This window comes from Hemicordylus capensis, chromosome 5 (assembly GCF_027244095.1).
Source record: "Hemicordylus capensis ecotype Gifberg chromosome 5, rHemCap1.1.pri, whole genome shotgun sequence".
Lineage (NCBI taxonomy): Eukaryota > Metazoa > Chordata > Lepidosauria > Squamata > Cordylidae > Hemicordylus > Hemicordylus capensis.
Window position 1 is genome coordinate 6,232,605 of NC_069661.1, and position 25,479 is coordinate 6,258,083.

The 25,479-nt window shown below is 46.0% G+C and overlaps 1 protein-coding gene across 6 annotated transcripts in view; it reads left to right on the forward strand.

Annotated features, from left to right (window-relative positions):
* Window positions 1-19,056: 19,056 nt before the first annotated feature.
* The window catches only part of SLC4A11 (solute carrier family 4 member 11), a 265,118-nt gene continuing 258,695 nt past the window's right edge, over window positions 19,057-25,479 (forward strand). For 2 of the 6 annotated variants that reach the window (XM_053256946.1, XM_053256947.1), the window contains exon 1: window positions 19,553-19,812. In XM_053256946.1, coding sequence (XP_053112921.1) covers window positions 19,755-19,812 — 58 coding nt within the window. In that variant the 5' untranslated portion in view covers window positions 19,553-19,754. The other 4 variants (XM_053256951.1, XM_053256953.1, XM_053256952.1 and 1 more) reach the window with 4 other exon arrangements.

Sequence of the window (25,479 nt, forward strand, 5' to 3'; positions counted from 1 at the left end):
GCTTGCCTGCAGCAGAAAGTTAGTCCAAGTGAAGGAGTTCAAGTTGTTTGGCATGCAAGTTCCAGTTGGAGTGGACGCTGGAGTCTTGGAGAGCCAGGAGAGAAGAGCTACTGAAATTAGAGCTGAGAAATCCCTGGGAGAGTTGAGCTGAAACTCTCTGAAGCACTGAAGCACTCTCAAAGCTGCTGAAAGAACAGTCTGGAATTGAATCACCAGAACTGGATAGAAAGAGCAAGACCTGAGGCTGAGAAAGCCAGGCTTGTTGCAGAAGCCGACTCATCTAGGGCCCAGTATTAGGTGCAGGTTAGATTGGATGTGTTTCCCCCCTAGTTTATTTGTTCTTTTGTTCTCATAGGGTTGTTGCTTCTTTGTGCTAAATTTCCCAAAAGAACTACTGTTTTGAACGGAACTATTTCTAAGTAACGTTTTCTTGTTCTGAATGTAAAGATTTGTAGCTTTGGTCTGTTTCCCCCCACCCCATGCTTTGAAGCCTTCGCACCCTACCTAACTTTGAGAGAAACAGAGGTTTGGAAGGCTGTTTTAGTAGACGCAGCCAGGAAAAAAGACAAAAGTCACTTGGTGGCAGTGGTGAAGCTTAAGGTCACGGGTCTGGTTGAGACTGGGCTGTGACACACTCCCTGCCTCCTACACTTAATGTTTGGCGTTCCCACGACTGTCAATCGCGAGCGTGTCCAGTTCTCCTACCCTCTTGGCAGTCATGTGAATGAGTCTATTATCTTTTATGACCTTTTAATGTTTTGTCTTACTTCTAAAACTTAAAATAAAAGCGAAGAATCTGAAGATTTCCTAAAATTATTTTTCAGAGCTCAACAGCTGCAGCAGGTCTAAATCATCAAGGAATTCAACATGAGGACAAAGGTGGGAAACATTAAAAAGATTTGCTAAATGGTTGCTGAAATCTTTTGTGAAAGTTGCAAAGCCTTGGGTGGAACAGTATAATGCTTGAGTGTCTTTGATTGATGGTGCTGAGAGTGGGGAAACTCCAATTTCATATGTAACATGTACAAGGAAAAGCAGGGACACGGACCACTATCTGCATAAAGATAATTGTTCAGGAGCAGCCCATCCCGAATAGCTGTGGAACGTCGCCCAGGTACTTTGAAGCTTCATTTTTACTCGCTTTCTCATACAAGTGTCAGTCAAGGAAGACAAAGCCGCCTGTTTCAATCTGAAGTGTCACAATAAGTTTTTAATACACAACACTGAGTCTAGGAATGTCAAATATGCAGAAAGAAGAGGCTTGCTTTGCAGTTTTATGCATGTCGGTGCCATTTAGATTTTGCTGCACTCATCCAAACTCCAGACTGATTTTCTAAAAAACAAAAACAAAATGCATTTGTTCTAAACAAATATTTGTAGACAATCTTACCATCATATGGACATGATGCAGACAAAGCTGAGCCCACGTAAAGTCCCATTAATTTCAGTAGGAATGTTAAACACCTGCTTAAACCTCTGTCACTGATATCAATAGGACTTCAAAAGCACTTAAGTTTTCTAGTACCTGTCCCTGGTAAGTAAGTCACTCTTCCCATATTTGCCTTTGAAGGATACCTTGTGGTTTTCCAGATGGAGAGGTTTATTGCAAAAGGAAGTGTGATAGATGCAAATATGAGTCGCTAAGGTGGACTGCCTCTCCTCCCGCCTTTCTCCCCCTTTGCTTCATCCATACAGGAGGCTTTTATATTGGAAAAACTGGGTTTCATCTCCCTGCTTTCCTCCCCCCCTGCCCACCACTATCCGTCCGATCCATGAATCTCCCACCCATTTTCGCTCCCACTGCCTACAGATTAATCCTTCATCTCCACTCCCCAATGTGTGTGTGTGGTGCTGGTGGATCACCCCAACATGCAACTTTGATGACAATTATACCTCGGTATAGATAAAGATATTTACATTTGCAGCTCTTTAGAATATTTGCACACATACACGTAGTTTCTGCTATGGCTTCACAATAGAAAACACACTGTTAAAATACGCGAGGCATTAAAGTTGTCCTTCCTTAAAATTCTGCTCCCTCCCCAGGATCTTCAGAAGGGATATTTGAAATTGCCTTCTACGGAGCCAGCCTTGGCCCATCTAGCTCAGGATGGAGGAGAGCTGGTCTTGTGGTAGCAAGCATGACTTGTCCCCATAGCTAAGCAGGGTCTGCCCTAGTTACATATGAAAGGGAGACTAGAAGTGTTTGCACTGTAAAATATTCCCCTCAGGGGATGGAGCTGCTCTGGGAAGAGCAGAAGGCTCTAAGTCCCCTCCCTGGCAGCATCTCCAAGATAGGGCTGAGAGAGATTCCTGCCTGCAACCTTGGAGGAGCCGCTGCCAGTCTGTGAAGACAATACTGAGCTAGACGGACCTATGGTCTGACTCAGTATATGGCAGCTTCCTATGTTGCTTTGTTCTTATTATTGTCTACTCTGGCTGCCTCTCTCTAGAGCCTTCCCTAGTGCTCCCTGGAGATTCCAGGGATTGGATGTGGGGCCTTCCGTAGGCAAAGCAGATGCTCTCTCTGCCACTGAGCAATGGCCCCATCCCCTGTAGAAGGTCAATGGGAGATGTATCCTTGCCTGCAGTGCCTTGTAAATTGTTGTTTCAAATGGTTTTAATTTTTTAACTGTTTGAATGTTTGATTTCCACATTTATCTTGAAAACCGCCATGAGACCTTGGTACGAGGCGGTAAGGAAATGTAATACATACAATCAATAAATAAGTGCGAGTGTGTGGACCCCAAAAGCACCACACCCGTGGACAGCCTGCCAGTCTGCATGCCTCCGGTGCGAAAGAATGAGCCCTTCCTCACCGTCAGGGATAAAGGGCTCCACGCTGCAGGGGAGGAAGCCTGAACGCGCTTCTCTGCCCTGCTGCAGAAGGTCCTTGTCTTCTGGCTGGGCGAGCAGATCGCTTGCCCAGAGGTTTGCTGGCTGCTACTGGGAGCTGGGAGGTTTGGGGGCCGGGAGGCCCCTGGAATTCCCATAATGCATAGCGCAAGTGCATGGTGCATTAGGGGTAGCCTCCAGATGCAGGCCAGCAGGCTACTCGTGTGTAAGTGTCATGTGGAGCCGTGCAGCAGCAACACACAATCAGTTAGCCCAGGGGTCCGAGTGTGCTCGTGCCCTTAACCCTGGCTATCAGCTGGGGCTCCCTACAGGGCTTGCCGCCATGCTGCAAGCTGTGTGGCTTCCGGTGGCCGTCATGCGCAGGCAAAACCGGGCTGGGCTTCCTTAGCCCGCTCTTGCCTCTGTGTGTGTGTGAATAGCCCCTATATATTATACTGCTGACAACCTCTTGTAGGGCAATTTGGTTTTTCTAGATACAATCAGCCTCTTTGGCAAGTCATCTGATTCAGGACAGGCTGTTGCAGAGTCAATGAAATGCAGGGATTTTCAAACTTGGGCCCCTCATTGTGGTAGGACTACAGCTCCAAGAACGCTGGAGGACCCGGTGGCAAACTGCAGGAGAACCAGGGGCTTCAAGCCAATCTTGAAGGTTTGGCAATTCTATTCAACAGTGTGTTTGTGTGTGTGTGTGTGTGTGTGTGTGCGCGCGCGCGCGCGCGCATGAGAGAGGGATGGAGAGAGAGAAAGGAAAGGAAAAGAAAGGAAGGAGGGGAAGGAACTAAGAAATGAAGGAAAGAAAGAAAGAAAGAAAGAAAGAAAGAAAGAAAGAAAGAAAGAAAGAAAGAAAGAAAGAAAGAAAGAAAGAAATTGGGTACAAGAATGGGGGTACTGGATGCATGAGGCATCTGTGAAATGCTGGCAGGTATGCATGGATCAAAGGTTTTCTGAAATGACAGGCGAGTGTCCTGGGGGCACAGAACCTCTTTTTCCTAGAAATGCACTGTGTATTCCTCCAGCCCCAAGCAGGAAAACAGGAAATTGCCATATGGATGTGTTCTAATTGTCAAGCAAGGTCATTAATTAAAAGCCTGGCAATGGTTTAATTGTGTAATTGTGTTTTCATGCCTTCCCAAACTTCCCACCAGCTATAAGGAAATCAATGCTTGTTTTGTAACAAATTACACACATCAGAAGCCTGCAATCACTGGAGGCTTCTCTCACAGTTCCCCAGACTGGCCGGCCAACGTGATGGCTCAGAAGCATCAGAAGGTGGCAAGCAAGCAAGGGGCAGCCAATATAGTGAGCGGATGAATGGATTCCTGGAAGTGTCAGTGACCTTAGCAATGTGGGCTGTGCATTTAGTCTTGCAAGAAGTGCGTAGGCAAAGATAAAGGTAGGAGAGTAATTGTTGTTTATTAATTAGCACATCCTGTAACCCTCTTCCTTAAGTTCCTGTTCAGCGTGGCCCTTAAGATTACACAGATGAAAAATAAAGACTAATATTTTTTTCACACCCAAGGTCAGCAGAAGTACATAGGGAACATAGGAAGCTGCCATATACGGAGTCAGACCATTGGTCCATCTAGCTCAGTATTGTCTACCCAGACTGGCAGCAGCTTCTCCAAGGTTGCAGGCAGGAGTCTCATTTATACCACCAAGTATTACTGCTTAACACGGCTAAGCCATGGCTCCCAGAGGACCAGCAAGAGTGTCCCAAAATCACCTGCCAACAGAAAGCAAGTGAGCTAGGCACGACATTCAGTGAAACCCACTCACATTTCTTAAAAGGGTGTGTGGTAGCCAAAATAGTGTGGCAGGGAGTCAGCAAGCTTTTAGAGTGGCCCGATTTGGAAAAACAGACTTGAGAAGAACTAACCTCGGGTTTGAGTGATAGAATCTCTTTTCGGCGTCCCAGAAAGAAGCCCTCAGGGAAATGGGATGGAACGGGTGCCCTCATACTAGAGAATTGGAAAGTTCCCCTTCTCGTAATCAGGTTAGTAAACCTGTATGTCATTTATGCAATGCTCCTGCATAGGAACAGGGAGGGAAGACGTGGCCAAGAGGTTCACGTGGATGAGATTGTAAATTTCTTCTGGAAAAGACTGTATGGTTATGTGCAGAAAGACAAGTGTATCTCTTCTAAACAGCAATGGGACAAATTGTGGAAATGGACGTTGGACGTAACCCCTCCGATTACCTGATGTGCCTTGAAATCCGCCCACCCCCCACCCCGAGCTACAGTATACTTCATAACCTTGTGTGTTTCCAAATCCTTGTGTGTAAATCTTTGTAGATATATGATGTACAAACAACACTTTGTATATAATTGTGCTTTGGTGACGTACTGTATGCTTTTGTAGTTTGTTGGTTCAATAAAAAATCTTGTCCTATCTTGGAGATGCTTCCAGGGAGGGAACTTGGAACCTTCTCTCTTCCCAGAGCAGCTCCATCCCCTGAGGGGAATATCTTCAAGTGCTCACACTTCTAGTCTCCCATTCATATTCAACCAGGGTGGACCCTGCTTAGCTAAGGGAACAAATCACTGGTAGCATATTTTGTTAAGGCTCACTCACATTTTTTTAAAGTCTGAGTCAAAACATGACAATGATGAAATATGAATGACTATATTTCAACACTTATTTAGTGCCAACCTGTTTCTATTTACTTCTGCTCTCTGGTTGACCCTTTAACCACTACACAGTGGTGGAGCAACAGTGGGGTGAACGGGCAAGTCAGGTAGATATCCAAAGGCATACTGCTTCTGAATCTGGAAGTTCTATTCTGCTATAATGGGCAATATCCAGTGAGAGGCTTCTTCCTTTGCTGAATCCCATTTTAAAGCTCTCTAAGGCTGTAGCAGTGAGTTCCTCGGGGAAACAGCACTCCCTCATTGTTGCGGCCCAGCAACTAATATTGAGAGGCATACTCTTTCTGGACATGGAGACTCTACTTAGCCATCAGGGCTCTCAACCACAGGAAGACTTCTCTAATCCCCTTGTGAAGCCATCTAAACCTGTGGCTATCTTGCTGTAATGAAGGGTGTTATATGAGTCACCCGTGTACTCATTTTCCTGGAGACATGACTTTTGTCCTCTGTTCTGCAGACTCCCGTCATATCTCTGTGTGGGAACAGCTGGAGAGGAACATGAATGCTTTTACTCTTCTTCTGTTGTAGTTCTCTCTGTATTGAAAATGGATGAACACAAGAAGCGGGTTATTTGCCAAATTCCAGGGAAGACTACTCCACATATAGCTACGTGATACTTTAGGACAGGAGTTCTCAATCTTTGGTTCCCAGACAACCACCATCCCACATTCAGCTATTGTGGCTGGGAATGATGGGGGCTGTAATGCAACCAGAAGGCTTCCAAGGTCCCTTCAGTTCTATGATTCTGTGATAATTAGATGATTCAGTTTATCTTCATGCTGTTAAAAGCATCACCTGCTGATTCCTGCAAATCAAACCTCTCTTAAGGGACTGGAGCAGGCCAGGATGAGGAGCTTTTTATTTTGTTTTTCTGGCTGCTTAAATAATCCTTGATGCGAATGCTCAGGAAATAGGCAGTGGTACCATCTTAGAAAATGCATTCAGGAGGAATTCTCTGGTTTAATGCCTTTCTGCAGTACCCTCTGACCTTCCTGGCATGTGAAGCTGGTCATTGAGACCAGACATTGAAGACTACCTTGAGTTTCAAAGGGGGAAAAAAAACAGCTAAGGAAGTTGTGGTAGAAGTTTGCTCATAAAATTGCACCTGGTGTGGAGAAAGTGAACTGGCCCTATCCACCCCCAGCACAGGACCTCCAGTGACTGTTGCTGCTATCTTATGTTTCTTTTTAGATTGTGTGCTCTTTGGGGACAGGAATCCATCTTTCTTATCTATCTATCTATCTATCTATCTATCTATCTATCTATCTATCTATCTATCTATCTATGTAAACCGCTTTGGAAACTTTTGAAAAGCAGTATATAAATATTTGTTGTTGTTGTTGAAAGTGGAAGTGAAAGGTTTTCTTCCACTCTAAATCACAGAACTTGGAGTCATCCAAGGTGACTGACAGTGAGACCATTGGTCCATCTAACATACTGACCCCATCCGCATGTAATGGGAAACTGGAGCTGAATGGGCCTGAGGTTCAATTTTTAGTATGTCCAAATGTGTGCAACCGCGGTTCTGACACAAAAATGACCCGAGATTTCCATCTCGAAACTCAAATGCCAACCTTCGGTTTGTAGTGGGTTTTGCTGCTCCTACCTGAGGTTAGACGGTGCCAGCGTTGCATCTGAACAGTCCCACTGAACTCCAACCAGAGTTGAGGGAGGAATCGCTTCCCTTGCTCTGGCTGTGATTGGCTGCTGGAGCTGTGTTTCATTCCAGAATGAAGCCCACACAGCCAGTTCCTCCTCTTTTCTGCAGTTCCCCTGACTGCAGTAGGGGTCCTGCTGGGTATGTCTGAATGTGGACAGGTAACTGCATGGAGTGTGTGTGTAACCGCGGGTCCATTGGACCTGTGGTTCCACGTTATGTGCGAATGAGGCCAGTATTATCCACACTGACTGGCAGTGACTCTTCAGGGTTTCAGGAAGGGGTCTTTCCAAGCCCTACTTGTATATGCTGCCAGGGACTGAACCTGGGACCTTCTGCATGCAAAGCAGATGCCCCACCACTGAGCTATGGCCTCATCTATCCTCTCACTGCCTACTGGGCATGATGACTATATGGCACCTAGGAAGACAGGAAGCTGCCTTATATTGAGTCAGACATGTGGTCCATCTAGCTCAGAATTCTCTACCCTGACTGGCAATGGCTTTCCATGGTTTCAGGCAGGAGTCTTTCCAAATGCCTCCTGGAGATGCCAGGGAGTGGACCTGGGACCTTCTGCATGTAGCAGACTAGGGCTGTGCATGAATTGAGATTTGTGTATGATCTGAAGGGGCAGTCCGGGCACCTTTTAAGAGTGAGGAGAGCAGGTTCGTATCTGCTCCTCCACAGCTTCTTGCTGTGGTGTTGCACACCCCAGCACCCCTCGCACGGTGGCAAGACATACTGTACATGGTTGCCATGCATGCCTAGAGGCCATGTCCATGGTGCTGCACCACTACCATGCAAGGGGTGCTGTGCGGGGGGTGCGTGATGCTGCATCAGGAAGCTGTAGCAGCTGAGAAGGAGCAGGTATGGACTTGCTCTCCTCACTCTTAAAAGTGCCTGGACTGCCCCATGAATCTTGATTTGTAGACAACCCTACAGCAGACAGTGCTCATGTATGCAGCCACCCATCCAAATATAATACATAATATATAATATAATTATCTCCTGCTTAGCAAAGGGGACAATTTATGCTCACTGCTGCAAGATCAGCATAATCCTCCATGTCCAGAGGCAATGGATACCATTTCCTGGATGGCTTTTTGCCTTTATGCCCTGCTTGTGGGCATGCTGGAGGCATCTGGTTGGCAAAGCAGGTCTTATTGGACTTTGCTCTGCTCCTGTCAGGCTCTTCTTCTCTCCTAATGTTCCTAAGATACTCTCCAACATTTGGGTTCTGAGATATGGGTGGGCATGAATGCATATTATTCTCCGTTTAGGGAGTGTGGTGTGTCTGTGTGTGTGTGTGTGTAAAGTGTTGACACAAAGCACTCTTTTAAACATTCCAAGCCCACTCACTTGGAAAGATGAAATTGGGAACACAACATGAAGGATTGTCATGCAGCCGCATTATGTAACGCATGCAAACGTATCCCTCCTTTTGTGACTTGAGGCCATTCTTTTTGCTCTGTTAAGCCTGCTTGGATTTGCGTGCTCTTCAAGTTACTACGCAAGCAAAATCTAGCGCCTGCTCTGTTCAAGCTAAGAGGACAATGCCTTCTCTGATTTCAATAGGCTGAGTCTCTGATCCTCAAGTCTTTTCCTCCAGAGCCCTCTTGCAGAAGTCCTTTGCAATCCTCTGGTAGGAGCATCTTGAGGTCTGCAGCCATTTCTTATTAGCCAGTTAGTATCTTAGAAGGAGCTGACGTATCCCACAATTATGCGATCAGATGAAGGCGACTTTGGAAAGGTTTGCTATTTCCTACCTGGGAATGTGCTGGCATTTGTTTGATCTGTCCAGGCATTTAGTTGATAGACATGATTTGGCAAAGAAGAAAGAGGAAAACAATGCCAAGAGCAAACTCTTGCCTGGGATATAATGTTACAGGTTTGGAGCATATACAACAACCAAGACGGAAATGCTGTTCCTATGTGCTCATGCCATGCCAGGCCTTGCAGAGGCCATTTGCGCATGCGTGGCGGCCACCATTTTTGCCGTGGTGCCGAAGTACGGAGGCCTGAAGGGGCCAAAGAACAGGCTGAACAGGCCGGAGGGGGTGATTTAGGAGGCCAGCAGGGGGAGGGGGAAACTCCGTGGACCCCCCGCTGCCTCGAAGACCATTTAAAGGTAAACAATTTTTTTAAAAAAAATTTAAATCGCGAACCCCCCCGAACCATTGGGTGGGGGTTGGTTCTAGGCTGAACTGAACTGGGGGGAGGGCGGTGTTCGGTCTGGCCTAGAATCATCGAACTGAACCAGTTCGACATCAAACCAGTTCGTCGTCGAACCGGTTTGCACATCCCTAACAGTGGCCCACCAGATGCCTCTAAGAAGCTCACAGGCAGGAGTTGAGGGCATGCACTCTCTCCTGCTGTTACTCCCTTATAACTGGTACTCAGAGGCATCCTGCCTTTGAGGCTGGAGGTGGCCTATAGCCCTCTGACGAGTAGCCATTGATAGACCTCTTCTCCATGAAGTTATCCAAACCCCTCTGAAAGCCATCCAGGTTGTTGGCTGTCACCACATCTTGTGGCAGAGAATTCCACAAGTTGATTATCTGTTGTGTGAAAAAGTACCTCCATTTGTTGGTCCTGAATTTCCTGGCAATCAGTTTCATGGCATGACCCCTGGTTCTAGTGTTATGGGAGAGGGAGACATTTCTCTCCACTTTCTCCACACCATGCATGATTTTATAGACCTCTATCATGTCTCCCCGAGTCATCTTTTTTCTAAACTAAAAAGTCCCAGGTGTTGTAGCCTTGCCTCATAAAGAAGGTGCTCTAGGCCCCTGATCATCTTGGTTGCCCTCTTCTGCACCTTTTCTAGCTCTACAATGTGCTTCTTTAGATGTAGTGACCAGAATTGTACACAGTACTCCAAGTGTGGCCGCACCATAGTTTTGTATAAGGGCATTATAATATTAGCAGTTTTATTTTCAATACCCTTCCTAATGATCCTTAGCATGGAATTGCCTTTTTCACAGCTGCTGCACATTGAGTCAACACTTTCAACGAGCTGTCCACCACGACCCCAAGATCCCTTTCCTGGTCCGTCACCGACAGCTCAGATCCCATCAACGTATATGTGAAGTTGGCGTTCTTCGTCCCAATGTGCATCACTTGACACTTGCCAACATTGAATTGCCTTTGCCATTTTGTCGACCACTCCCCCAGTTTTGAGAGATCCTTTTGGAGGTTCTCACAATCTGTTTTGGATTTCAGTACCCGAAAGAGTTTGGTCATCTTCAAATCTGGCCACCTTGCTTTGTACCCCTACTTTTGCCAAGGAAACTGTTTTTCCTTGTGTATCTATATTATCTATGTATCTATTTTATTGCTGTGAGCTGCCCCAAGCAGTAGTGTACTGGAGGTATGATTTTATTTTATTTTATTTTATTTTTTTAAAAAAAACATGAACGTGCTTTCTACTGAGTCAGACCATTGGTCCATCTAGCTCAATAACAAATCAAATATTATTGTTAACGGTCATTCGACCAGCAAAACACAAAGTACAAAAACTTTACATAACAGCAAACTCGGTCAAATAAGTAATAAACTGTTAAAACATAAAACAGAACCGTAACGCCTGAGTTAATCCATTACATAAAACAGAGGGCTCCATGCATTATAATAATCTAAAATTTAATTGAATCCAACCCCATATCTCACTTCTTAACATTTCTTATCCTAGTCTTGTTAGCCAGAAAACAATACTTTGCCACGTTAAGATACTACATCCAATGGTCTGATAAAAGTAATTGCAAATAGAACTGCTCAGAACAACTGGGGTATGCTGTTAAAAAAGGACTTCTATATCTCTCCCGCAAAGTTTGATCAAACTGACAATTCAAGATAACGTGGGCTGTTGACTCAACTTCCCCAGAACCACAAGGGCAGACACGCTCCTTATAGGGGATCATACAGTATCTCCCTCTAGCAAAATATGGTCAGCACCAACTGGTGGCAGTCCTTAAGTTCAGGCTTTCAGATGCGTCTTTCCCAGCCCTTCCTGGAAATGCCGGGGATTGAGCCTGGGACCTTCTGCATGCATAAGAACATAAGAACAGCCCTGCTGGATCCGTCTCAAGGCCCATCTAGTCCAGCATGTAGAGTCTCTACCACTGAAAGTGCAAGTGTTTCCACGAGGGTATGGAAGCTACTGCACATTTAGGTTGCCAGTCTTTTCTGCTAGCTATACCCCTGTGCCTCTAATAGCAGTCCTCCAACACACAGAAATTTAGTACCTTGGATTTCCCCACCACCACTCACCTCCATGCCAGAAAAAGCCTCACCTAGAAATGGCTTGATGGTAGAGGTTGCCGGTTCGAATCCCCGCTGGTATTTTCCCCAAACTATGGGAAACACCTATATCGGGCAGCAGCGATATAGGAAGATGCTGAAAGGCATCATCTCACACTGGGTGCAGGAGATGGCAATGGTAAACCCCTCCAGTATTCTACCAAAGACAACCAGGGCTCTGTGGTCGCCAGGAGTCGATACCGACTCGATTGCACACTAAGGTTCTGTGTGAAAGGCTGCCATTAACAGCAGAGTACCGAGAGCAATAAGGCCACAGACAGAAAATAGTCACTTTCAAAGCATGTAGGATGCTATGAAAGAGGAATTGCTGCTTGCTATATATACACTCATCCACTTTGTCTCTGGTAAAAAGGCTTTTTGTCTTGCTTCAGAAACTTGCCATACCTGTTTGAACAGAAATGACAAAAGAGAATGTGTACACCAACAGAAGGGAAGCTTGCCAAACACATTTCAATTTGTTTTAAACTTGTTTGAAACCAGGATCCCTGTCAGAGAATTGGCCTATATTGAATGTGTATATCTAAGCCTATGGACCAAAGATAGACTGGGACTTCTGTTGGTATACCAATCACCCCGCTGCCCAGCAGAGTCCATAACTGAGCTGACGGACTTGGTTGTGGAGTTGGCATTAGAATTGCCCAGGCTGTTGTTGTTGGCTTCAATGTTCATTTTGGGACTGGCTTGTTGAGAGCGGGCCAGGAGTTCATAGTGGCCAGGACAACTATGGGCCTATCTTAATTGGTCTCTGTACCAACACATGATGCTCAATTTGGTCTTTTGCTCTGATCCAGATGGTATTCCATGGGTGGGGACTCCTGTCATCTCCCCGTTGTCACGGACAGATCACCATCTAGTTAAGGTAGGACTTGTAACCACAACCCACTCTGCAGGGGTGAAGGGCCTATTAGGTTGGTCCACCCAAGAAGCTAACTGGATCCAATAGGCTTTCAAGAAGCCTTGGAAGGGTTTAGAGCTGGCTCTGCTTGGAACCTTCACTCACTCACTGTGATGTCTTAAATGATTTTTTCATGGATAAAACCTCTCATATTCGGGCTGATTCTGTGGGGGATTCCACAGTTACTGCAGAGTCTACTGTGGAGGTATCCAGCAACTCCTCTTACAGGATTAGATTGGATACTTTCAGCTTATGACCCCTGAGGATGTGGACAAACTGCTTTGTACAAATATACAACTGTTCTCTTGACCCTTGCCCAGCTTGGCTTATCTCATCTGGTAATCGTATTCTCAGAGAACATCTGGTAAATATTATAGATGCTTATCTGAGGGAGGGCAGGATTATTAGACCTTATTTGAAGAAACCTGCATTGGATCCTTCAGAGCTAGCTAATTACAGACCTGATTCCAATCCTCAATGGTTGGGCAAAGAGATTGAGTGGGTGGCGGCTTCTCAGCTCTAGGCAGTTTTGGATGATACAGATTATCTATACCAAGGGTTCTCAACGTGTGTGTCCCCAGATGTAATTGGACTTCAACTCCCATAATTCCCAACCAAAGGCCAATGGGGCTGGGGATGATGGGAGTTGAAGTCCAATAACATCTGCGGACCCACACGTTGAGAAATCCTGATCTATACTCATTTCAAACAAGCTTTCAAGCAGGCTAAAGGGTTGAGACTACCTTGGTCAGCCTGATGAATGATCTCCAATTGGCTATTGACAAAGGAAGTGTGGTTCTGCTGATCATTTTGGATCTTTCAGTGGCTTTTGATACCATCGATCATGGTATTCTTCTGTGTCAACTGAAGCAGGTGGGATTGGTTGGGACTGTTTTACAGTGGTTCTGTTCCTACCTCAGTGGTAAATTCCAAATAGTGTAACTTGGAGATTCCTACTCTACAACATGAGAACTAAAGTATGGAATTCCACAAGGCTCCATATTGTCTCCAATGTTCTTTAACATCTACATGAAACCACTGGGAGAGACTATCAGGAGGTTTGGTGCAGGGTGTTATCAATATGTTGATGGCACCCCGATCTATTTCTTCATATTGACCTCATCAGGAAATGGAATAACTTCCCTAAATGCCTGCATGAAGGCAGTAATGGGCTGGATGAGGGTTAACAAACTGAAGTTGAATCCAAATAAAGTGGAGGTACTGACTGTGGGGGTTAGGACCTAAGAGATGGTTTAGAGCGGCTTGTTCTGGATGGGGTTACGCTTCCCCTGAAAGATCAGGTACGTAGCTTGGGAGTGCTCATGGATCCAAACCTCTCTCTGGTTTCTCAGGTTAAGGCAGCGGCCAGGGGCACTTTTTATCAGCTTTGGCTGATAGGTCAGCTACACCCATTTCTGGAGGTAAATTACCTTAAAACAGTAGTGAATATACTGGTAACCTTGAGGCTTGACTACTGTAATGTACTCTAAGTGCCTTTGTACATAGTCTGGAAACTACAATTGGTGCAGAATGCAGAAGCCAGACTGGTCTCTGGGACAACCCGAAGGGACTATATAACACAGATTTTAACTGCACTGGCTGCCAGTATATTTCCAGGTGAAATACAAAGTGCTGGTTATTACCTATAAAGTGTTGGGAGTTGTAATTTTTTTTTTTTACTCCGGTAAATTAGCAGAGCACTAAAGAAGCTACCCACTCCAGCGACAAAGTAGAATGCAGAGTTTAGTTGTTGCAGCTATTTAGAGAAGACACATGGAGATTCTTGTAGGATCAAAATACTAAGTAGTTTTATTGGTGAAGTACACTTTGGATAGGAAAGACCTAATCTTAATCTATAGGCTACATATTGAATAGGTAGTGGGGGGAGAGAGAAGTTTCCATCTGCTCTCTAAGAGGAATGGAAGGGGATCTGACTCTCAAAGGAAATACCTGAGGAGTCCAATCAGGGGTCAAAGAGTAGAGACAGGTAGAACAGTTAGGGAGACCCTGACTCACTATCTCTACTCTCAATGCCAGCTATGGTTCCCCACCGGCTCATCTGGTGGCGACTCGGGACCAAGCCTTCTCTGTGGCTGTTCCGGGGCTTTGGAATATGCTCCCTGTCAAAATAAGAGCAACTCCTTCTCTGTTTGCTTTTAGGAAGACCCTCAAGACACACCTGTTTTCTCAGGCTTTTAACTGAAATTAATTTTAAACTTTAAAGTTATTGTGAACTGTGCAGATAGGCAAGCGGGAAGTCAATATTTACTTATGTGTAGAATTAGATCAATGAATGTAATTTGAATGTAAAAGCTATTGTAAAATCCAATAAAAATTTAAAATGCAAAAAAAAAAATTAATTTCAAACTACTTGTTTTTATCTCATGAGATGGTTTTAACTTTTTATTCTGTGAAATTGTTTTAACCGTTTTACTCTGTTTTATATCTGTAGTGTTTTAAATTGTGTACACCATCTAGAGATGCACATATCAGGCAGTATATAAATATAATAAGATAAATAAACTCTCTTAAGAGCAACTGTCTCTCTCCAGCTTTAAAAGGGGGGGGGGTGACTATGTACACATTTCAACAGATGTGCTGCTCATGCAAGTGGCAACTTGCTTCAGGGGGCAATGGGCAAAGGGGCTTGAGGGTGTAAGGGCTGACTAGCTCCAGACACTCTTGGAGGAAACAGATTATCTAGATCTATTTCAGTCAGGCTTCAGGTCTGGCTTTGGAACAGAAACTGCTTTGGTCGCCCTGTGGGATGACCTGTGCTGAGAGAGAGAGAGGTTAATTCTCAGGGATCTCTCAGCGGCTTTTGATACCATTGAGATACCATGGTTTCCTTTTGGATAGGCTGGCCGAATTGGGTGTGGGAGGCACTGCTTGGAGGGGGTTCCGCTCCTACCTCAAGACCTGTGGTGGTGCTGGGTGATTACTGCTCAACTCCTTGGTATTAGGCTTTGGGGTTCTGCAGGGTTCCATTCTTTCTCCTATGCTGTTTAACATCTATATGAAATATCTACAAGAAACCGCTGGGAGAGGCCTTCCAGAGATTTGGCCTGAAGTGTCATCGGTATGTGGATGACACTCAGTCGGCTCTCTCTTTTCCATCAAACACAGGTGAGATGGTTCCTCTGCCTGGGTGAATTATGTTCAGCCTGTTCTAGATTGGGTTGCACTCCCCCTGAAGGGGACCCTAAGATCTTCTTCAGAGGCTCTCCTCTGGGTGCCCCTGCCAAACGAGGTGACGCTACTAGGGAGAGGGGCTTTTCGGTGGTTGCACTCGGGTTATGGAATAGCCTCCCCAATGAGGTTCGCCTGACTTTGTTCTTTTTCACTTTGTTCTTTTAGACTCCAGGTAAAGATCTTTTTCTTCACTCAGGCCTTTTAAATTTTTATTTTTAAATTTGATTTTTAAAACTTGTTTTTTAAAGAAAAGTTTGTAATTGCTTTGTATTGTATTTCCCCCCTCCTTTGGTCTGTTGTGATTGAATGTGCTATGTGTTTTTATTTGATGTTTTAATGCTGTGTTGTGAGAACACAGAGAACAATTTGTTATGGGGTGACTAACAAATACAATTTATAATTTATGAATAATCTTCTTCTTATCATCATCATCATCATCATCATCATCATCATCATCATCATCATTATTGCCACACGGCTGTCTGCCTCAAAAACTTGCTTGAAGATTGCCAGTTTTGACTGAAGCCATTTCTGGAGATTCCTCACCACCCAATGTTTTTCACAACAGTGAGCCCCTGAAATCTCCAGGTTTGCTGTTGAGAGTGTATATGCTGGTGACCTCCAGACTTGAAGAAGTGCAATATGCTCTGTGTTGGGCTGCCTTTGTACGCAGACTGGAAACTGCTGTTGGTACAGAATGCAGCAGCTAGGTTGGTCTCCAGGGTTAACCGAAGAGGTCCCATTTTGAAAGAACTACACTGGCTGCCAATAGGCTTCCAGGCAAAATACAAAGTGCTGGTAATGACCTATAAAGCCCTGAACGGCTTAGGTCCAGGCTGTTCAAGAGAATGCCTTCTTCATGAACCCCGCCACTTATTAAGATCATCAGGGGAAGTCTGGTTGCAGTTGCCACTGGCTCACTGGGTGGCGACCCAAAACCAGGCCTTTTCAAAAGCTGCTGAAACTACAGGATTCTTAAAAGCTGGACATACTTCGGGCTAAGCCAGAATATGCAGCCTCGATTTGGGGGGAAACAGAGTCCTGTCTGTATTGGTCCCTGATAGCCCGCAGGGACTTTGGGGTAAATGCAACTAATATGTGGACTGGCACACTCCATTCTGGAGGAGATTCGAACTAAAAGCCTCCTGAGATGGATCCCAATGATGGCACAGGATTCCAGGGCACTCCTGGAGGATTGGCAGAACCCAACTTTTGGGGAGCTTATAGGTTTGAGCCCTGTACAAGATTACCACTTTTCTCTTTTTCTTTAATGGTCTTGCTCTTGTGCTTTAAACAGGACCTTAACACACGCAAGTGAAGCTTCTCGTGGTGTGGAGATATGGGAAGGAACTCCATCAATAAAGTTTCTGTCAGGGTCAGCAGATAAAAAGTCAACTTGGGGCCTACATTCTCCAGCCAGGGTCGTCACTTTATAACAGGGTTCCCTGGAGTTGGCAGGGGTGGTGGCAGGGCCACCGAGAGCGGGTTCGGGCCTTGGTGAAAATGATGCTCTATTCAAACTGTGCAGGGGCGCTGGAGCACCTTGTAGTTCTCAAGGGCCGCTGGGCCGGACGTTCAGGCTCAGCAGCTGCTCCCAATCCACAAGCCGCCACTGCCACCACAGTGGGGTACTTGGCCCATCCCGTGCCATGCACATCGTGGCGACTAGAATTATTTTAAAGATTGGCAGTTCAGCCCTGTGGCGGCAGTGGGGCGGTTGCGGGGTGGTGGCAGGAGGCAAGACAAAAACATATGCAACATAGTTGGGCCCCGGGCCCCCTTCCAGACTGCCCGGCCCCTGTAATTTGTCCCGTCTACATGCCCCCCAGTTCATTGGCCCTGGGGGTGGGGACGCAGAGGGTAGGTCTATGGGGTCTGTCGAAAATCTTTGCTGCCCTGCATGTAATCTGCTTCCTGGTGAGTCAGAATAAAGTTCTAAAATAGCACACAAGAAAACAGAACAATTGGAACCCATCCTCATTTATTAAAAAGCCAAACAAAAAGACTCCTTAATATATACAAAGATAACATACACCACTTGACATAATTGATGATGACGACTATTCTTGTTTGACAACTTCATTCTTTTATATGGTGAAAATACCAAAAGGAGGGGTATTTAAAAAGAATAAGCTTCTTTAAAATATTCTTTCTTTAATTTTTACTGGAGCCTTATGAAAATATATAAATAGGGTGGGAGTCTGTGGGTAATACTTGAGGATCTGGAAAGTCTGTAGGTGCAGAATGTTTAAGGACCATGAGTGTAGTGTCCATTGGACAAATGTCCCCAGGCCTGGAGGGTCAGGGGGCCCACAATGGGCCCACAAGCCTCGGGGTGTGCCCTGCCACTGCCACCCTTTCCACGCCGGGTGCTGCTGGGGCACGTGGCGCTTTGTGCCCACGCAATTGGAAGAAGCGTGTTGGGGCTTCCTTTCTCCTCTCCCCACACTTCCTCCTGCCAGCAGACCGCCCATCACTGCTGCTCTGCCCCCCGGCCGCCATGGAGGAGCTGCCGGAGGAGGGGCTGCCTGGCCACGATCCGACGCCACCCCTGGTGGAGGAGGACAGTGACCCCGCGCGGCCCAACACCCGGCTCAGCTCTGCGCTGTCGAGCTGGCACTGCTGCTGGCACGGTGGTGGCCACCCTCCCCAAAGGCTCACCGAATGGTGAGTTCAAGAAATGGGGAGGGGGGAGGCTTGGTGGGGTTAGGTTGCCCCGCCCCTTGCATCTGATGTCAGATACAGGAGGTGTGGCTTGGGGCTCTGGGGCACTGTGCACTTTGAGTGCCCGATGGAGGCCCCCTGGCTAAACTTTGTCCCTGGGCTGCCAAGAACCTTGGTACTCTCCAGTTAAGAACCCCTGCTTTATAAGAAGAAAGCCATGCAATAACATCTCCTCAAACAACTGCGTTACCATTAATGCCCGCTTTGCCAGCTCCACCCTCTCAACTGCCCCCAACATGCCGTGCAAGCCTAAACATGTTTACTCAGAAGTAAGTTCTACTGAGCTCAGTGGGCCTTCTTCCCAAGTCAGTGTCCTAAGGATTGCCGCCTTAATCCTGCAATTATAGACGGGTGATTATATGCGATCAGGGTCCTCTTGTATACCTAGCAGAAATCAGCCTGTTGCACAGCAGGCTTCTTGCAAAGGACCAGCCATAATTCTTTGTCTGCTTTTCTTAACCACTCATATCAACCCCATTTCTTTTATTGGGCGGGTGCAGGGCGCAGAGAATAAACCATCCAAGTCTCTCAGAAGCAAAATCAAATAGCTGCTCTTTAAAAGCTAAAGACTCAGTTGCTATCATGAGATGACAATTAGCTCTGCTAAAGCCATCACCTGACTTTACACAGTTTCAGCTGGGCTTTCCAAAAATCAATCAATCAATCAATCAATCAATCTCTCTCTCCAAGGGACTTGTGATTAGAATTACCACTTTGCCACTACTACTGGTTTCCATTTCCAAGTGATCCTTGAAAGCAGTTGTGGGCATTTTAATGGCTTGCTATTGTGAAGCTTGCTATTACCCTAGTAGAAGAAGAAGAAGAAGAAATGTGTGGGGAAGGGGAAGCCCCCAAGATTAGCTTCAGTCTGTGTTAGCAACCCTATGCGTGTGATATAATTTCTGCTAAACTCCTGGAAGCTTCCAGAAGCAACCCGTCACAGCTGGAAACATGCTTCCCTTCGCAATCTTCTGCAGTTATCTGAATGCTAACTATTGCAAGCTATCTGCTGTCCCTTCAAGAGCTCAATCTGAGCGTGTCCGTTTCCTGAGTGAGTTTGGCCCCAGACCACAGGACTACTCTGTGAAGGAGGAGGAGTCCCAGAGAGAGCAATGCACACACCCTTGTTGATGATAATAACACCTTAAAGTGGGACTCTGAGGCCCTCAGACAATGTTGGACTACAACTCCCATCATCCCCAACACATCTGGGGATCCAAGTTGGAGAACCCCTTTCTTAAGGTAATGCTTTGTGGGCACGGACATATGGGGCAGAGCATTCCCTGCTATTTGCTGCAGGCGGCAATAACTTGTAGAGATCATTTCCCTCTCCTTTGCATAGCATGCTTCCACTACTACATCATTTCCTGCCCTTCAGCTTTTAAAACATGGCAGAGAAAGTGAGCTGTGTTGTGTTTTTTTTTTAACTTCCACGTGCTGAGCTGTGCTGCATCCTGGGAAAAATGAAGCCTGATCCAGCGAGGACACAGAGCGGGAGCACTCTCCTGCCTGTTGAAGAAGGTAGGATAGAAGTATGAAATGGTATTTATGATTATTTTGACTGGGATGGCTTGCAGGCTGTGAGGAGGAGAGAGAGTTGCTGTTGGTCCAGCAGGAGAACGAAATGCATTAAAAAAAGAAAATGAGGCCTGCTGTGCAAAGACCTTCAGGGTTGCTGTGATCAAGCAGGCAAAATGGCAGGGTCCTGGTTGTAACCTGCTAGTACCAAAAAGTCTCCTCTGTCCCAATAGGGCTGGCTTGGAGCCTTCTCTGGTTGGGTCTACTCTGCTTGTATCTCTGCCATATAGATGGGTCTTTTGACTTTGTGTCTGCGCTCAAGATACTGCTTTATATGGGGTAGGATAGCTTTTTGCTTTCATCGTGTTGGGATATAAGGATCTTGAACATCTAAGGCCCAGGCCTACAGGCATGCAAATCCCTTTGATGCAATTTTAGGAGGGGTGATTTGGTTGAAAATGTCGGTGTAGGATACTTGTGGTGGCCTATTGTGGCAGAACTATATGCTGGGGAGCTCCCTGTTTGGATTTTGGTTCTGCAGCAACCTTACGGTGTGGAGCGGCCGTGTTTTTAGCAATATGGAGATAACACTGGCCAGTTCTACTGGGCTGTTGTGCAACAAAATGCATATGCAGTACTTTGAGTAGAGCAGCTAAAATGTCACAAAGCATAGTGTGAGCAAAGTTTTCCTTACTTCTAGTTTTCTAAAGGAAACTTCTAGTAATAAGCAAAGCAATGGGAGTGGGGGAAGGTTAGCTGGGGTTGAAGCCCTGGAGTCAGTAGTCCTTCATAATGCGCTTAAAATGGAGAGCAGGAGGCTTTAATGCAGAAATGGATTTTAAAAATAAAAGGGTGGGGGGAGAGCTTTGAAAGGAAGAAGGGTTGTGAAATCGCCATGTCTCTGGGTGTCCTCCCACCCTATAAACTTTTGCATTAACAGCCAGATGCAAACCAAATTCACAGCATGTGGGAGGAGTTCTGGGGAACTCCATCAGAGTGCTTTCCGCCCACTTTATCCTCTCCAATCTGTTTCAAGATGGTTGCCAAAGTATAAGCAATGCTCCTTTGTAAGCTTTGTGCTGACAGTTGGATACAAACCAAATCTACAGCAAAATGAGAAGCAATCTTGGGTATGAGTCAGCATGTTAAAAGTAGTGGAAAGTAGACTCCACTCCTTCTTTGTTCCTGTAGCCCTTCGTACAACCAAACATCTGTCCTGCACTTCTTGGGCTAATAAAATTAAGATTGGGTGCTTCCTAAAGTTCATCTCAGGATGGTTGCAAATTGTTGACTTGTGACTTTCCTACCATATCCAACTTCCTTTCTCTCCCTCCTTTGTTTTATTTAATTTAACATTCAGACTGATGAAGAGTTCTGTAGAACATGAAAGTTTGCTCATAACTCTGTGACATTTTATATGGTCCTAATGAAGGTATTCTCCTACTGTGGGACTACAACTCCCATCATCCCCACAATGGCCTGGGAGTTCTCCATACAGCAGGCTTTACTGGTTTTTTTGTGTGTGAGGCTTTACTGTGAACTCAGAGTTATTCCAAAACCCTGATACAGAAAGTGGATTTTTTTTTTACCCTGGGTATAAATTGGGTTGCACTCTAATGCATGGTGAACAACCTGAGTTGTGTGTGAAGTGCTTCTCCCCGATAGCTTTACAGGGACTTCGGGGTAAATTTGCCCGATATGTGAACTCACCCCCTCCATTCCAGAGGAGATGTGAGCTAAAGGGCTTTATAAATAGATAGATAGATAGATAGATAGATAAATAAAAGCCCTGTGTGAAAAATTGCTGGTGATTGTGACTGGGGATTTTAGGAACTCATGAGAAAGGCAAGACTCACAAAACAAATAGGGCATCTTTCTTTAGCAATTCATAGAGAGGTTTTGCTATTATAATAAAATAAGAAGGAAATATCTGAAGAACTTCAGAACCCCAAGAAGGTGATGGGCATTGCAGTCTAGCAGCGTCTGGGGATCCAGGCCCTGTGACAAATGGGAACGGTCTCTGGGTACAGAGAGCTGTTTGGAATGGAAAAGCCGCTGGAGTTTGCTAAAAGTGACACTTCTCCCCCCTCAGAGGAGGGGGCTGATCTAAGGGGTGGTGTGTGAGAAGAAACAGGAGCTTGCAGTTTTCTAGGATGGTGAGTGTGAGTGAGAGAGAGCGCATAAAAATGCACAAGATCCTTCTGCAGATGTTGTCCTACAACTCTCAGAATCCCTGTTTATTGGTCGGGGAATATGGGAGTAGTAGTCCAAAAACAGCTCTGCTCTAATATATGATGACTAGAGTCTGTTTTTTGGAACATACCAGTCTGACTGACTTTTCCAGGTGTGTGTGTTTGTTTAACCTATTTGGTCCACACAAGACAGGTGTTCCACATTTTTGTAACCACTCCAAGAGAGGAAGTAGCTTTTGTGGAAGAGAGCAATACATCAAGAATGTTATTGTTTGCTGTAAGAGTGTATTAGCAATATTTTATTTATTTATTTAAGATATTTCTCTACCGCCCCAAACTTGCGTCTCTGGGCGGTTTACGATTTTATTGTGCATTTTGCCTGTCAGTTCCCCACTCTGTGGTTAGTAGCAGGATGGGGTGCATGCGTATGATTTAAGGAGAGAGAGAAGTGGGGGGGATTCTCCCTACCTCTTCAGTTGAAGCCCCTCCCGCTGCAACTGCTTTTATAAAAACAAAAAAATGACTTTGGGTTGGGTGTACCAACAGGGCTGAACAGATGCATGTATCTTGCTATAGCTCTACTCTTCAAATGGCACTGAAAAGCTGCTGTTCATGCCCCGCTCGCCCTGCTTGAACACTGTTACAACAAACCCTCCTGCCCCCATCACAACATGCTATCGGAAAAGGCAACAAACTCTTGCAAGATCTCTTATTAAATGAAATAAACTCTTTGCTCTAGGTAAAGGGGGAAAGCAAACTCACCTGAACCTTATTAGACTATGCAGGAAGAAAAAATACAGTACAATTTAGAGTTGCCAGAGTCAAGCTTCCCAAATCTGGGTGGCCTAATTTGCAAATTATGTGGCAACCAATTTGCATTTTATTTATTTGACAGATTTGGATGCTTTCCCTTCCTCCTCTGCCCTCCCATGTGATCGGATCCAGAGTAAAATCCGGGCAGTGCATTTGAAATCCGTGTAAATCTGGGTGGAGGAGCCAAAATCCGAGGGCTACCCTAAATTCTGGGGGTCATGGCAACCCTAGCACAATTGCATTCTGGGTTTTTTGGGGTGCCCTTTTCTGCTGGTAACTGGCAGTCTTCAGAATTGGTCAAGATATTTTCTCTCTTAGCCAAACTGTGTTGAAAAACCCTGGCTGCTGCTGATGCAGTCACCCTGCAATGAATCGATGGTGTTCTTTGGGAAACAGAATACACCCTTTCAAACTGGCACCCGCGGTTAGCTGCTGGTGGCTGTTCCCTTTATGGACTTTGTAAATATTTTAACTCACTGTCTGGCTGGAGAGTGGGATGTGTGTGTCTGAACAGGGGCCCTGCCAATTCCTGGCTCTGTCCTGTTAATTTTTTTCAAAACCAGAAAGTGTGGACATCCCAGTTTAATATTGCTAGCTATGCAAAATACCATGTACACAGTCTGGAGTGGCTGGGTAGCTGCATGGCTTCCAGCTTCAGGGATCTGAGGAACTAATGCAACTGTCTTCCTGTAGTAGCAATAGGACACATCTTTCATCACACTTGCAGAGCAGCCCCTGCTGTTTGAGGCCGTGGACACAAGACCGTGTCTCTTTGGTTCCTGATGAATGAATCTGCAACCTGATCATCCCATAATTGTGCAGTCTCCATAACTCACTCAAGTGAGCAATGCATGCAGAGTAGAAATTCAAAGCAGATGGTGATATTTCTCTGTGTTTATATAGGTTAAAGGGAAGAAATCTCCATCGCAAAGTGATAACTGAGATCAGATTTGACCAACAAGGGAAATTTGGAACCAGGCCGGGAATGATGGGAGTTGTAGTCCAATAACTGCTGGAGGGCCAAGATTGCCTACCCCTGATCTAGGCTCTTTGCAGGAACTCTCTGTGCAGGGCCTGTGGGGCTATAAATGCCCCCTTTTCTGTATGTGAATGGAGCCAGGCAGAAGTAGAATGTGGTATGGATCTCTTGGATTCAGCCTGGGCCACAACTGGCCCCAGCCTGTGCTAGCGGAAGTGCAGCGTTTTGTTGCACTAAATGTTAGCTCTGTTGTGGTTATCTAAGGAGACTTTCAGAAGACGTCTTCTGAGCAGCTTGTGGCAACTGCTAGGGATGTGCACAGAACTAGGTGAAGGTGGTTTGACGGTGTGTGTGTGCATCTTTAAAGACAGAGGAGGGTGCACTTACCCTGTCCACCACTCCCCCCCCACCGTCGGCACTCCATTTTGTTAAAGCCCTTCAGGGCAACAGCATACCTCCCTGCCACCCCATTGCCGCGTCTTCCGGAAGTGACGGGAAGTAACGGGTGCGTCTGTTACTTCTGGGAGACGTGACAACGGGGTGGCAGGGGACGTATGCTGCCACCCTGAGGGGCTTTAACAAAACGGAGCACCTGCTGGGGAAATGCGGTGGGAGGGGTAAGTGCACCCTCCCCCGCCCTTAAAGATGCACAACCCCCCCGCCATCGAACCGGCGGAACTGCCCGCCGATTGAACTGGTTCCGTGCACATCCCTAGCAACCGCAGTCCAGCTGACCAAGTTTGGATCCTTGCATGGGAATGTAGGTTACTGGAAGGGCTCCAGCCCAGCTGGTAGCAATGCTGAACTGTGCGTACTGGCAGTCGTCTGAATGCATGAAGCTGCCATGCACTGAGTCAAGACTCCACTAGTGCAGTATTATCGACTCTAACTGGCAGCAGCTCTCAAAGATCTTGGGCATTGAAATGTTTTCTAGCGTTGCTATCTGAGATCTTTTAACTGGAAATGCCGAGGATTGAACTAGAGTGATGGCCAGGAAATTTAGGACCAACAAAATGAAGTATTTCCCCCCACAAAGTGCATTATTAATCTATGGAATTCTCTGCCACAGGATGCACACTAGCTTGGATGGCTTTAAAAGGGTCTTAGACAAATTCATGGAGGACAGGTCTATCAATGGCTACTAGTCTGGTGCCTATAGGCCACCTCCAGCTGCAGAGGCAGGATGCCTCTCAATACTAGTTGCAGGGGAGCAACAGCAAGAGAGAGGGCATCATCGCTGTTCCCTCCAACAGGCATTCCCAGATGTTTACTACAACTGCCAGCATCCCCAGCTGCAGTGGCTTTTGGCTGGATATTATGGGAGTTGTAGTCAACAATATCTGGGAATTGCTGTTAGAGGGAACACTGGAGGGCGTGCCCTCAGCTCTTGCTTGTAGGCTGCCAGAGGCATCTGGTGGGCCACTGTGTGAAACAGGATGCTGGACTAGATGGGCTTCCTTGGGCCTGATCCAGCAGGGCTGTTCTTATGTTCTTTTAAATGAGGTGTGTGCTGTACCAGTGACCTGTAGCTCCTTTGCGTTTCTGTGTGGATTGCGGGCCTTGATTTTTCCCCCTCCTGTATAAATAGCGTTGAGAATTTGTTTGTTGTTGAAAAGTGATATATACGTATTCTTAACAGTGGCTGTCACTCAGCCCAGTGCAGTGCGCAAAAATGCACTCTTGCAA